A 16033-nucleotide genomic window follows, 5' to 3' on the forward strand; every position below is an offset into this window, starting at 1 on the left:
ACCTGTTAGATACACACACACACACGCCTGTTCACCTACACAACACAACACACACCTGTTAGATACACACACACCTGTTAGATACACACACACACGCCTGTTAGATACACACACACACGCCTGTTAGATACACACACACACACCTGTTAGATACACACACACACGCCTGTTAGATACACACACACACGCCTGTTAGATACACACACACACACCTGTTAGATACACACACACACGCCTGTTAGATACACACACACACGCCTGTTAGATACACACACACACACACGCCTGTTAGATACACACACACACACCTGTTAGATACACGCTTGTTAGATACACACACACACGCCTGTTAGATACACACACACACACACACACACACACGCCTGTTAGATACACACACACACACACACGCCTGTTAGATACACACACACACGCCTGTTAGATACACACACACGCCTGTTAGATACACACACACACACCTGTTAGATACACCTGTTAGATACACACACACACACACACACCTGTTAGATACACACACACACACACACACCTGTTAGATACACACACACGCCTGTTAGATACACACACACACACACACACCTGTTAGATACACACACACACGCCTGTTAGATACACACACACACGCCTGTTAGATACACACACACGCCTGTTCACCTACACAACACAACACACACCTGTTAGATACACACACACACACACACCTGTTAGATACACACACACACGCCTGTTAGATACACACACACCTGTTAGATACACACACACACACACCTGTTAGATAGACACACACACACACCTGTTAGATACACACACACACCTGTTAGATACACACACACACACCTGTTAGATACACACACACACACACACGCCTGTTAGATACACACACACACGCCTGTTAGATACACACACACCTGTTAGATACACACACAAACACCTGTTAGATACACACACACAAGCCTGTTAGATACACACACACCTGTTAGATACACACACACACACCTGTTAGATACACACACCTGTTAGATACACACACCTGTTAGATACACACACACACACCTGTTAGATACACACACACACACGCCTGTTAGATACACACACACACGCCTGTTAGATACACACACACACACGCCTGTTAGATACACACACACACACACCTGTTAGATACACACACACACACGCCTGTTAGATACACACACACACGCCTGTTAGATACACACACACACACACCTGTTAGATACACACACACACGCCTGTTAGATACACACACACACACACACACCTGTTAGATACACACACACACCTGTTAGATACACACACACACACCTGTTAGATACACACACACACGCCTGTTAGATACACACACACACACACCTGTTAGATACACACACACACGCCTGTTAGATACACACACACACACACCTGTTAGATACACACACACACACGCCTGTTAGATACACACACACACACCTGTTAGATACACACACACAAGCCTGTTAGATACACACACACCTGTTAGATACACACACACACACCTGTTAGATACACACACCTGTTAGATACACACACCTGTTAGATACACACACACACACGCCTGTTAGATACACACACACACGCCTGTTAGATACACACACACACGCCTGTTAGATACACACACGCCTGTTAGATACACACACACCTGTTAGATACACACACACACGCCTGTTAGATACACACACACACACACACTTGTTAGATACACACACACACGCCTGTTAGATACACACACACGCACACCTGTTAGATACACGCACACCTGTTAGATACACACACACACACGCCTGTTAGATACACACACACACACACCTGTTAGATACACACACGCACACCTGTTAGATACACACACACACGCCTGTTAGATACACACACGTACACCTGTTAGATACACACACACACGCCTGTTAGATACACACACGCACACCTGTTAGATACACACACACACACACACACCTGTTAGATACACACACGCACACCTGTTAGATACACACACACACACACACCTGTTAGATACACACACACACACACCTGTTAGATACACACACACACGCCTGTTAGATACACACACGCCTGTTAGATACACACACACACGCCTGTTAGATACACACACACACACCTGTTAGATACACACACACACCTGTTAGATACACACACACCTGTTAGATACACACACACACACGCCTGTTAGATACACACACACACACACCTGTTAGATACACACACGCACACACCTGTTAGATACACACACGCACACCTGTTAGATACACACACGCACACCTGTTAGATACACACACACACACACACACGCCTGTTAGATACACACACACACACACGCCTGTTAGATACACACACGCACACCTGTTAGATACACACACGCACACCTGTTAGATACACACACACACACACACACCTGTTAGATACACACACGCACACCTGTTAGATACACACACGCACACCTGTTAGATACACACACACACACCTGTTAGATACACACACACCTGTTAGATACACACACACACGTCTGTTAGATACACACACACACACACCTGTTAGATACACACACACCTGTTAGATACACACACACACGCCTGTTAGATACACACACACACGCCTGTTAGATACACGCCTGTTAGATACACGCCTGTTAGATACACACACACACACCTGTTAGATACACACACACACACACACACACACACACACACACCTGTTAGATACACACACACACACACACGCCTGTTAGATACACACACACACGCCTGTTAGATACACACACATGCCTGTTAGATACACACACACACACACACACACCTGTTAGATACACACACACACGCCTGTTAGATACACACACACACGCCTGTTAGATACACGCCTGTTAGATACACACACACACGCCTGTTAGATACACGCCTGTTAGATACACACACACGCGCCTGTTAGATACACGCCTGTTAGATACACACACACACGCCTGTTAGATACACGCCTGTTAGATACACACACACACGCCTGTTAGATACACACACACACACCTGTTAGATACACACACACACACACACACACACACCTGTTAGATACACACACACACACACACACGCCTGTTAGATACACACACACACGCCTGTTAGATACACACACATGCCTGTTAGATACACACACACACACACCTGTTAGATACACACACACACGCACCTGTTAGATACACACACACACGCCTGTTAGATACACACACACACACACGCCTGTTAGATACACACACACCTGTTAGATACACACACACACACACACACACACACACCTGTTAGATACACACACACACACGCCTGTTAGATACACACACACACGCCTGTTAGATACACACACACACACCTGTTAGATACACACACACACACGCCTGTTAGATACACACACACACGCCTGTTAGATACACACACACACGCCTGTTAGATACACACACACACACACACACCTGTTAGATACACACACACACACACACACACCTGTTAGATACACACACACACACGCCTGTTAGATACACACACACACACGCCTGTTAGATACACACACACACGCCTGTTAGATACACACACACACACGCCTGTTAGATACACACACACACGCCTGTTAGATACACGCCTGTTAGATACACACACACACGCCTGTTAGATACACACGCCTGTTAGATACACACACACACGCCTGTTAGATACACTCACACACACACACCTGTTAGATACACACACACACCTGTTAGATACACACACACACACACACACACACACACACACACACACACACACACATGCACCTGTTAGATACACACACACACACACACCTGTTAGATACACACACACACACACCTGTTAGATGTTGAGTGGCTGCTGCCAACACACTGACTCAACTCCAGCCACTTTAATCATGGGAATTGATGGGAAATGATGTAAAATATATCACGAGCCACTTTAAACAATGCTACCTTATATAATGTTACTTACCCTACATTATTCATCTCATATGTATACGTATATACTGTACTCTATATCATCTACTGCATCCTTATGTAATACATGTATCACTAGCCACTTTAACTATGCCACTTTGTTTACATACTCATTTCATATGTATATACTGTACTCAATACCATCTACTGTATCTTGCCTATGCTGCTCTGTACCATCACTCATTCATATATCTTTATGTACGTATTCTTTATCCCCTTACACGTGTGTCTATAAGGTAGTAGTTTTGGAATTGTTAGCTTGATGACTTGTTGGTTATTACTGCATTGTCGGAACTAGAAGCACAAGCATTTCGCTACACTCGCACTAACATCTGCTCACCATGTGTATGTGACCAATAACATTTGATTGGATTTGATTTGATACACACACACACACCTGTTAGATACACCTGTTAGATACACACCTGTTATACACACACACACACACACACACATCTGTTAGATACACACACACCTGTTAGATACACACCTGTTATACACACACACACACACACCTGTTAGATACACACCTGTTATACACACACACCTGTTATACACACACACACACCTGTTAGATACACACACCTGGACCTGTTAGATACACGGTCCAGTCAGGGTGATTTGGAGACTCACCCGATATGTATCCCAGGATAGGTGTCAGAGAGTTAAACTGTTTATCATGTTTCAACCTCTCCTCTGGACTGATGTTCCACATGCTGACTGCATCTATAGAGACAGGAGGGAGGGAGAGAGAGGGACGGGGAGAGAGGGGATGAGTGGGGAAGGGGGAGAGAGAGGAGGAGTGGGGAAGGGAAAGTGAGGAGAGGACGGGGAGAGAGAGGGACGGGGAGAGAGGGGAGGACGGGGGAGAGAGAGGAGGACGGGGAGAGAGAGGAGGACGGGGAGAGAGAGGGACGGGGAGAGAGGGGAGGAGTGGGGAAGGGAGAGAGAGGAGAGGACGGGGAGAGAGAAGAGAGGACAGGGAGAGAGAGGAGAGGACGGGGAGAGAGAGAGGGACGGGGAGAGAGAGAGGGACAGGGAGAGAGAGGGACGGGAGGGAGAGAGGAACAGGAGAGAGGGACAGGGAGAGAGAGGGACGGGGAGAGAAGGGAGGACGGGGAGAGAGAGAGGGACGGGGAGAGAGAGAGGGACAGGGAGAGAGAGGGACGGGAGGGAGAGAGGAACAGGAGAGAGGGACAGGGAGAGAGAGGGACGGGGAGAGAGAGGGACGGGGAGAGAGGGGAGGACGGGGAGAGAGAGGGACGGGGAGAGAGGGAAGGACGGGGAGAGAGAGAGGGACGGGGGAGAGGGGAGGACGGGGAGAGAGAGAGGGACAGGGAGAGAGAGGGACGGAGAGAGAGAGAGGCACGGGGAGAGAGAGAGGGACAGGGAGAGAGAGGAACGGGGGAGAGGGAGGGACGGGGAGAGAGAGAGAGGCACGGGGAGAGAGAGGCACGGGGAGAGAGAGAGAGAGGGACGGGGAGAGGGAGGGACGGGGAGAGGGAGGGACGGGGAGAGAGAGGGACGGGGAGAGAGAGGACCGGGAGAGAGAGGGACGGGGGGAGAGAGGGACGGGGGAGAGAGGGACGGGGGGGGGAGAGAGGGACGGGGGGAGAGAGGGACGGGGAGAGAGAGGACGGGGGAGAGAGGGACGGGGAGAGAGAGGGACGGGGAGAGAGAGGGACGGGGAGAGAGGGGGACGGGAGAGAGAGGGACGGGGAGAGAGGGGGACGGGGAGAGAGGGACGGGGAGAGAGAGGGACGGGGAGAGAGGGATGGGGAGAGAGGGGACGGGGAGAGAGAGGGACGGGGAGAGAGGGGGACGGGGAGAGAGAGGGACGGGGAGAGAGGGAGGACGGGCAGAAAGGGACGGGGAGAGAGGGGAGGACAGAGAGAGAGGTGAGGACGGGGAGGACGGGGGAGAGAGAGAGAGAGAGAAGGACAGGGAGAGAGAGAGAGAGGAACGGGGAGAGAGAGAGAGAGAGAGGAACAGGGGAGAGAGAGAGGAACGGGGAGAGAGAGAGAGGGACGGGGAGAGAGAGAGAGGCACGGGAGAGAGAGGCACGGGGAGAGAGAGAGAGGGACAGGGAGAGAGAGGAACGGGGAGAGGGAGGGACGGGGAGAGGGAGGGACGGGAGAGAGAGGGACGGGGAGAGAGAGGACGGGGAGAGAGAGGACCGGGAGAGAGAGGACCGGGAGAGAGAGGGACGGGGGAGAGAGGGACGGGGGGAGAGAGGGACGGGGAGAGAGAGGGACGGGAGAGAGAGGGACGGGGAGAGAGAGGGACGGGGAGAGAGAGGGACGGGGAGAGAGGGGGACGGGGAGAGAGAGGGACGGGGAGAGAGGGGGACGGGGAGAGAGAGGGACGGGGAGAGAGAGGGATGGGGAGAGAGGGGGACGGGGAGAGAGAGGGACGGGGAGAGAGGGGAGGACGGGCAGAAAGGGACGGGGAGAGAGGAGGACAGAGAGAGAGGTGAGGACGGGAGAGGACGGGGAGAGAGAGAGAGAGAAGGACAGGGAGAGAGAGAGAGAGGAACGGGGAGAGAGAGAGAGAGAGAGGAACGGGGAGAGAGAGAGGAACGGGGAGAGAGAGAGAGGGACGGGGAGAGAGAGAGGGACAGGGAGAGAGGGATGTGGAGAGAGGGGAGGACGGAGAGAGAGGGAGGAGTGGGGAAGAGAGAGAGAGGAGAGGACGGGGGAGAGAGAGGGACGGGGGGAGAGAGAGAGAGAGAGAGAGGGACGGGGAGAGAGGGGGACGGGGAGAGAGAGGGACGGGGAGAGGGGGACGGGGAGAGAGAGGGACGGGGAGAGAGAGGGACGGGGAGAGAGGGGGACGGGGAGAGAGAGGGACGGGAGAGAGAGGGACGGGGAGAGAGAGGGACGGGGAGAGAGGGGAGGACGGGCAGAAAGGGACGGGGAGAGAGGGGAGGACAGAGAGAGAGGTGAGGACGGGGAGAGGACGGGGAGAGAGAGAGAGAGAGAAGGACAGGGAGAGAGAGAGAGGAACGGGGAGAGAGAGAGAGAGAGGAACGGGAGAGAGAGAGGAACGGGAGAGAGAGAGAGGGACGGGGAGAGAGAGGGATGTGAGAGAGGGGAGGACGGAGAGAGAGGGGAGGAGTGGGGAAGAGAGAGAGAGGAGAGGATGGGGAGAGAGAGGGACGGGAGAGAGAGAGAGAGAGGGACAGGGAGAGAGAGAGAGAGAGGGACAGGGAGAGAGAGAGAGGAACGGGGAGAGAGAGAGAGAGAGAGGAACGGGGAGAGAGAGAGAGGACGGGGAGAGAGGGACGGGGAGAGAGAGAGAGGGACGGGGGAGAGAGAGAGAGGGACGGGGAGAGAGAGAGAGGGACGGGGAGAGAGAGAGAGGGAGGGGGAGAGAGAGAGGGACGGGGAGAGAGAGAGAGGGACGGGGAGAGAGAGAGAGGGACGGGGAGAGAGAGAGGACGGGGAGAGAGAGAGAGGGACGGGGAGAGAGAGAGAGGACGGGGAGAGAGAGAGGGACAGGGAGAGAGAGAGAGAGAGGGACGGGGAGAGAGAGGACGGGGAGGAGAGAGAGAGGGACGGGGAGAGAGAGAGAGGGACGGGGAGAGAGAGAGGGACGGGGGAGAGAGAGAGAGGGACGGGGAGAGAGAGAGAGGGACGGGGAGAGAGAGAGAGGGACGGGGAGAGAGAGAGAGGGACGGGGAGAGAGAGAGGGACGGGGAGAGAGAGAGAGAGAGGGACGGGGAGAGAGAGAGAGAGAGGGACGGGGAGAGAGAGAGAGGGATGGGGAGAGAGAGAGGGACGGGGAGAGAGAGAGAGGGACGGGGAGAGAGAGAGAGGGACGGGAGAGAGAGAGAGGGGGGAGAGAGAGAGAGGTCTGGGAGAGAGAGAGGCACGGGGGAGAGAGAGAGAGGGACGGGGAGAGAGAGAGGCACGGGGAGAGAGAGAGAAACGGGGAGAGAGAGAAGAGGGACGGGGAGAGAGAGAGGCACGGGGGAGAGAGAGAGAGGGACGGGGAGAGAGAGAGAGGGACAGGAGAGAGAGGGATGTGGAGAGAGGGGAGGACGGAGAGAGAGGGAGGAGTGGGAAGAGAGAGAGAGGAGAGGACGGGGGAGAGAGAGGGACGGGGAGAGAGGGAAGGACGGGGAGAGAGAGGGACGGGGAGAGAGAGGGACGGGGAGAGAGAGAGGGACGGGGAGAGAGAGGGACGGGGGAGAGAGAGGGACAGGGAGAGAGAGGGACAGGGAGAGAGGGGAGGACGGAGAGAGAGGGGAGGACGGGGAGAGAGGGGAGGACGGGGAGAGAGAGGGAAGGGGAGAGAGGAGGACGGGGGAGAGAGAGGGACGGGGAGAGGGGAGGACGGGGAGAGAGAGGGACGTGGAGAGAGAGGGACAGGGAGAGAGAGAGGGACAGGAGAGAGAGGGACGGGGGAGAGAGAGGAGGAAGGTGAGAGAGAGGAACGGGGGAGAGAGAGAGGCACGGGAGAGAGAGACAGGGAGAGAGAGGGACGGGGAGAGAGAGGAGGAAGGTGAGAGAGAGGAACGGGGAGAGAGAGAGGCACGGGAGAGAGAGAGGGACGGGGAGAGAGAGGGACGGGGAGAGAGAGGGACGGGGAGAGGGGACGGGGAGAGAGAGAGGCACGGGGAGAGAGAGAGAGGCACGGGGAGAGAGAGAGAGGGACGGGGAGAGAGAGAGGCACGGGAAAGAGAGAAAGGGACGGGGAGAGAGAGAGGGACAGGGAGAGAGAGGATGTGGAGAGGGGAGGACGGAGAGAGAGGGAGGAGTGGGGAAGAGAGAGGGACGGGGAGAGAGGGAAGGACGGGGAGAGAGAGGGACGGGGAGAGAGAGGGACGGGGAGAGAGAGGGACGGGGGAGAGAGAGGGACGGGGGGAGAGAGAGGGGGGGAGAGAGAGGGACAGGGAGAGAGGGACAGGGAGAGAGGGGAGGACGGAGAGAGAGGGGAGGACGGGGAGAGAGGGGAGGACGGGGAGAGAGGAGGACGGGGAGAGAGAGAGGGAAGGGGAGAGAGGGGACGGGGAGAGAGAGGGACGGGGAGAGGGGAGGACGGGGAGAGAGAGGGACGTGGAGAGAGAGAGGGACAGGGAGAGAGAGGGACAGGGAGAGAGAGGGACGGGGGAGAGAGAGAGGAGGAAGGTGAGAGAGAGGAACGGGGAGAGAGAGAGGCACGGGGAGAGAGAGACAGGGAGAGAGAGGGACGGGGAGAGAGGAGGAAGGTGAGAGAGAGGAACGGGGAGAGAGAGGCACGGGGAGAGAGAGAGGGACGGGGAGAGAGAGGGACGGGGAGAGAGAGGGACGGGAGAGAGGGGGACGGGGAGAGAGAGAGAGGCACGGGGAGAGAGAGGGACAGGGAGAGAGAGAGAGACAGGGAGAGAGAGGGACGGGGAGAGAGAGGAGGAAGGTGAGAGAGAGGAACGGGGAGAGAGAGAGGCACGGGGGAGAGAGAGAGGGACGGGGAGAGAGAGAGGGACAGGGGAGAGAGGGACAGGGAGAGAGAGAGGGACAGGGAGAGAGAGGGTCGGGGAGAGAGAGGGACGGGGAGAGAGAGGGACGGGGAGAGAGAGGGACGGGGAGAGAGGGACGGGGGAGAGAGAGGGACGGGGAGAGAGAGGGACGGGGGAGAGGAGAGGCACGGGGAGAGAGAGAGGGACAGGGAGAGAGAGAGGGACAGGGAGAGAGAGAGAGACGGGGAGAGAGAGGGACGGGGAGAGAGAGGGACGGGGGAGAGAGAGGGACGGGGAGAGAGAGGGACGGGGAGAGAGAGGGACGGGGGAGAGAGAGAGACAGGGAGAGAGAGAGACAGGGAGAGAGAGAGACAGGGAGAGAGGGACGGGGAGAGAGAGAGAGACAGGGAGAGAGAGGGACGGGGAGAGAGAGAGAGACAGGGAGAGAGAGAGAGACAGGGGGAGAGAGAGGGACGGGAGAGAGAGGGACGGGGAGAGAGGGACGGGGAGAGAGAAGAACGGGAGAGAGAGGGACGGGGAGAGAGAGGGACGGGGAGAGAGAGAGACGGGGGAGAGAGAGGGACAGGGGGAGAGAGAGAGACAGGGAGAGAGAGGGACGGGGAGAGAGAGGGATGGGGAGAGAGAGGGACGGGGAGAGAGAGGGACGGGGAGAGAGAGGGATGGGGAGAGAGAGGGACGGGGAGAGAGGGGGACGGGGAGAGAGAAGAACGGGGAGAGAGGGGAGGACGGGGAGAGAGAGGAACGGGAGAGGGGAGGACGGGGAGAGAGAGGGACAGGGAGAGAGAGGAGGAAGGGGAGAGAGAGGAACGGGGGGAGAGAGAGAGAGGCACGGGGAGAGAGAGAGGGACAGGGACAGGGAAAGAGAGGGACGGGGGAGAGGGGGACGGGGAGAGAGAAGAACGGGGGAGAGAGAGGGACAGGGAGAGAGAGGGATGTGGAGAGAGGGGAGGACGGAGAGAGAGGGAGGAATGGGGAAGAGAGAGAGAGAGGGACGGGGAGAGAGAGGGACAGGGAGAGAGAGAGAGAGAGAGAGAGAGGGACAGGAGAGAGAGAGAGAGAGGGACAGGGAGAGAGAGAGAGAGAGGGGAGGAGAGAGAGAGAGACGGGGAGAGAGAGAGGAAACGGGGAGAGAGAGAGAGGGACGGGGGGAGAGAGAGGGACAGGAGAGAGAGGGATGTGGAGAGAGGGGAGGACGGAGAGAGGGGAGGAGTGGGGAAGAGAGAGAGAGGAGAGGACGGGGAGAGAGAGGGAGGGGGAGAGAGAGAGAGAGAGGGACAGGAGGGAGAGAGGGGACAGGGAGAGAGAGAGAGAGGAACGGGGAGAGAGAGAGAGAGAGAACGGGGAGAGAGAGAGGGACGGGGAGAGAGAGAGAGGGACGGGGAGAGAGAGAGAGGGACGGGGGAGAGAGAGAGAGGGACGGGGAGAGAGAGAGAGGGACGGGGAGAGAGGGACAGGGAGAGAGAGGGGAGGTGGAGAGAGGGGAGGACGGAGAGAGAGGGAGGAGTGGGGAAGAGAGAGGGAGAGGACGGGGAGAGAGAGGGACGGGGAGAGAGAAGGACGGGGAGAGAGAGGGACGGGGAGAGAGAGGGACGGGGAGAGAGAGGACAGGGAGAGAGAGGGACAGGGAGAGAGGGGAGGGACGGAGGAGAGAGGGAGGACGGGGAGAGAGGGGAGGACGGGGGAGAGGGAAGGGGAGAGAGGAGGACGGGGAGGAGAGGGACGGGAGAGGGGAGGACGGAGAGAGAGGGACGTGGAGAGAGAGAGGACAGGAGAGAGAGAGGGACAGGGAGAGAGAGGGACGGGGAGAGAGAGGAGGAAGGTGAGAGAGAGGAACGGGGGAGAGAGAGAGGCACGGGGAGAGAGAGGGACAGGGAGAGAGAGAGGGACGGGGAGAGAGAGGGACGGGGAGAGAGGGGGACGGGGAGAGAGAGAGAGGCACGGGGGAGAGAGAGAGGGACAGGGAGAGAGAGAGACGGGGAGAGAGAGGGAGGAGAGAGAGAGAGGGAAGGGGAGAGAGAGAACGGGGAGAGAGAGAGGGACGGGGAGAGAGAGAGGCACGGGGAGAGAGAGAGGGACAGGGGAGAGAGGGACGGGGAGGGAGGGGGGGAGAGAGAGGGACGGGGAGAGAGAGGGACAGGGAGAGAGAGAGGGACGGGGGAGAGAGAGAGGACGGGGAGAGAGAGGGACAGGGAGAGAGAGAGAGAGACAGGGGAGAGAGAGGGACAGGGGGAGAGAGGGACGGGGAGAGAGAGGGACGGGGGAGAGAGGGACGGAGAGAGGGACGGGGGAGAGAGAGAGACAGGGAGAGAGAGAGACAGGGAGAGAGGGACGGGGAGAGAGAGGGACGGGGAGAGAGGGGACAGGGGAGAGAGGGGACGGGGAGGAGAAGAACGGGAGAGAGAGGGACGGGGAGAGAGAGGGACGGGGAGAGAGGGACGGGAGAGAGAGAGGGGAGAGAGAGAGAGACAGGGGGAGAGAGAGAGAGGGATGGGGAGAGAGAGGGACGGGGAGAGAGAGGGACGGGGAGAGAGAGGGACGGGGAGAGAGAAGAACGGGGAGAGAGGGAGGACGGGGAGAGAGAGGGACGGGGGAGAGGGAGGAGGAGGGGAGAGAGAGAGGGAGAGAGGGGGAGGGGAGAGAGGAACGGGGAGAGAGAGAGGGACAGGGAGAGGAGAGGGACAGGGACAGGGAAAGAGAGGGACGGGGAGAGAGGGGGACGGGAGAGAGAAGAACGGGGAGAGAGGGAGGACAGGGAGAGAGAGGAACGGGGAGAGAGGGAGGACGGGGAGAGAGGAACGGGGAGAGAGAGAGGACGGGGAGAGAGAAGAACGGGGAGAGAGGGGAGGACGGGGAGAGAGAGGAACGGGGGAGAGAGGGAGGACGGGAGAGAGAGAGGGACGGGGAGAGAGAGGAACGGGGAGAGAGGGGAGGATGGGGAGAGAGAGGAACGGGGAGAGAGGGAGGACGGGGAGAGAGAGGAACGGGGAGAGAGGGGAGGACGGGGGGAGAGAGAGGGACGGGAGAGAGAGGAACGGGGAGAGGGGAGGATGGGGGAGAGACGGGGAGAGAGGGGAGGACGGGGAGAGAGAGGGGGAGAGAGGGGAGGACGGGGAGAGAGAGGAACGGGAGAGGGGAGGACGGGGAGAGAGAGGAACGGGGAGAGAGGGGAGGATGGGGGAGAGAGAGGAATGGGGAGAGAGAGAGGGACAGGGATAGAGAGGAACGGGGAGAGAGAGGAAAGGAAAATGAATATATTAGAATATTTCATACTATATAATCAATTAGTACTGGTTCATATGAAGCCAATTTGTGTATTTATTTTTGAATTATTAGGTAAAGTGAGTTTTACATTATTGTTGAGAGAATCAGATGGGAGTCAGGGCTGTGTGTCCTCCCAAAGAGTCCCAAATGGCACCCTATTCTCTATAGGCTTAGACCAAAGTAGTGCACCCTACTCCTTATAGGCTTAGACCAAAGTAGTGCACCCTAATCCCTATAGGCTTAGACCAAAGTAGTGCACCCTACTCCTTATAGGCTTAGACCAAAGTAGTGCACCCTAATCCCTATAGGCTTAGACCAAAGTAGTGCACCCTACTCCTTATAGGCTTAGACCAAAGTAGTGCACTATATAGTGAATAGGGTCTTGGACCAAAGTATTGCGTTACATGTACATAGAGCATAGGGGGCCATTTGGGAGGCAGCCAGGATCAGGCATCACTAATTGATCCAGATAGCAAAAAATGCATGATGAGGTTTATTTCCAGACTTTACTGTAGAAAACCGAGTGGATGGGAAATATATCTTTGACTCTGTTGGAGACTTCTGCTCCCCCTATGAGTTGTGTATATTGGGTTGTCTACTCCAGTGCCTGGTCCCAGCTGTTTGTGCTGCTGTAACCTACTACTGCTCCTTATCTGTGGATGGGGAAGCTGTGGACTGTTGAAGTATGGGGAGGCTGTGGACTGTTGAAGTATGGGGAGGCTGTGGACTGTTGTGAAGTATGGAGAGGCTGTGGACTGTTGAAGTATGGGGAGGCTGTGGACTGTTGAAGTATGGGGAGGCTGTGGACTGTTGAAGTATGGGGAGGCTGTGGACTGTTGAAGTATGGGGAGGCTGTGGACTGTTGAAGTATGGGAGGCTGTGGACTGTTGAAGTATGGGGAGGCTGTGGACTGTTGAAGTATGGGGAGGCTGTGGACTGTTGAAGTATGGGGAGGCTGTTGGAGGCTGTGGACTGTTGAAGTATGGGGAGGCTGTGGACTGTTGAAGTATGGGGAGGCTGTGGACTGTTGAAGTATGGGGAGGCTGTGGACTGTTGAAGTATGGGGAGGCTGTGGACTGTTGAAGTATGGGGAGGCTGTGGACTGTTGAAGTATGGGGAGGCTGTGGACTGTTGAAGTATGGGGAGGCTGTGGACTGTTGAAGTATGGGGAGGCTGTGGACTGTTGAAATATGGAGAGGCTGTGGACTGTTGAAGTATGGGGAGGCTGTGGACTGTTGTGAAGTACGGGGAGGCTGTGGACTGTTGTGAAGTACGGGGAGGCTGTGGACTGTTGAAGTATGGGGAGGCTGTGGACTGTTGAAGTATGGGAGGCTGTGGACTGTTGAAGTATGGAGAGGCTGTGGACTGTTGAAGTATGGGAGGCTTTGGACTGTTGAAGTATGGTGAGGCTGTGGACTGTTGAAGTATGGGGAGGCTGTGGACTGTTGTGAAGTATGGGAGGCTGTGGACTGTTGAAGTATGGGGAGGCTGTGGACTGTTGAAGTATGGTGAGGCTGTGGACTGTTGTGAAGTATGGTGAGGCTGTGGACTGTTGAAGTATGGTGAGGCTGTGGACTGTTGTGAAGTATGGTGAGGCTGTGGACTGAGTGTTGAAGTATGGGGAGAGTGTTGAAGTATGGGGAGGCTGTGGACTGTTGAAGTATGGTGAGGCTGTGGACTGTTGTGAAGTATGGTGAGGCTGTGGACTGTTGTGAAGTATGGTGAGGCTGTGGACTTTGTGAAGTATGGTGAGGCTGTGGACTGTTGTGAAGTATGGTGAGGCTGTGGAGTGTTGTGAAGTATGGTGAGGCTGTGGACTGTTGTGAAGTATGGGAGGCTGTGGACTGTTGTGTAAGTATGGGGAGGCTGTGGACTGTTGAAGTATGGGAGGCTGTGGACTGTTTGAAGTATGGGGAGGCTGTGGACTGTTGTGAAGTATGGGGAGGCTGTGGACTGTTGAAATATGGGGAGGCTGTGGACTGTTGAAGTATGGGGAGGCTGTGGACTGTTGTGAAGTATGGGGAGGCTGTGGACTGTTGAAGTATGGGGAGGCTGTGGACTGTTGAAGTATGGGGAGGCTGTGGACTGAAGTATGGGGAAGCTGTGGAGTGTTGAAGTATGGGGAGGCTGTGGACTGTTGGAGTATGGTGAGGCTGTGGACTGTTGTGAAGTATGGTGAGGCTGTGGACTGTTGTGAAGTATGGGGAGGCTGTATGGAAGCTGTTGTTGAAGTATGGGGAGGCTGTGGACTGTTGTGAAGTATGGTGAGGCTGTGGACTTTTGTGAAGTATGGTGAGGCTGTGGACTGTTGTGAAGTATGGGGAGGCTGTGGAGTGTTGGTATGGAGAGGCTGTGGAGTGTTGAAGTATGGGGAGGCTGTGGACTGTTGAAATATGGGGAGGCTGTGGAGTGTTGAAGTATGGAGAGGCTGTGGAGTGTTGAAGTATGGGGAGGCTGTGGACTGTTGTGAAGTATGGGGAGGCTGTGGACTGTTGAAGTATGGGGAGGCTGTGGACTGTTGTGAAGTATGGGGAGGCTGTGGACTGTTGAAGTATGGTGAGGCTGTGGACTGTTGTGAAGTATGGGGAGGCTGTGGACTGTTGTGAAGTATGGGAGAGGCTGTGGACTGTTGAAGTATGGGGAGGCTGTGGACTGTTGAAGTATGGGGAGGCTGTGGAGTGTTGAAGTATGGGGAGGCTGTGGACTGTTGAAGTATGGGGAGGCTGTGGACTGTTGTGAAGTATGGGGAGGCTGTGGACTGTTGAAGTATGGGGAGGCTGTGGACTGTTGTGAAGTATGGGGAGGCTGTGGACTGTTGTGAAGTATGGGGAGGCTGTGGACTGTTGAAGTATGGGGAGGCTGTGGACTGTTGTGAAGTATGGGGAGGCTGTGGACTGTTGAAGTATGGGGAGGCTGTGGACTGTTGAAGTATGGGGAGGCTGTGGACTGTTGTATGAAGTTATGTGGGAGGACTGTACGGGGACTGTGGACTGTTGAAGTATGGGAGGCTGTGGACTTTGTGAAGTATGGGGAGGCTGTGGAGTGTTGAAGTATGGGGAGGCTGTGGACTGTTGAAGTATGGTGAGGCTGTGGACTGTTGTGAAGTATGGTGAGGCTGTGGACTGTTGAAGTATGGGGAGGCTGTGGACTGTTGTGAAGTATGGGGAGGCTGTGGACTGTTGAAGTATGGGGAGGCTGTGGACTGTTGAAGTATGGTGAGGCTGTGGACTGTTGAAGTATGGGGAGGCTGTGGACTGTTG

General features: G+C 56.1%; 1 protein-coding gene across 1 annotated transcript in view; it reads right to left on the reverse strand.

Moving 5' to 3' along the window:
* LOC112242025 (intersectin-2-like) overlaps positions 1 to 16033 on the reverse strand; it is a 68149-nt gene that overhangs the window by 49007 nt on the left and 3109 nt on the right. The window contains exon 2 of the mRNA XM_042314447.1: positions 4685 to 4777. Coding sequence (XP_042170381.1) covers positions 4685 to 4777 — 93 coding nt within the window. The remainder of the gene's footprint in view (positions 1 to 4684; positions 4778 to 16033) is intronic.

Source organism: Oncorhynchus tshawytscha, unplaced genomic scaffold (genome assembly GCF_018296145.1).
Source record: "Oncorhynchus tshawytscha isolate Ot180627B unplaced genomic scaffold, Otsh_v2.0 Un_contig_4797_pilon_pilon, whole genome shotgun sequence".
Lineage (NCBI taxonomy): Eukaryota > Metazoa > Chordata > Actinopteri > Salmoniformes > Salmonidae > Oncorhynchus > Oncorhynchus tshawytscha.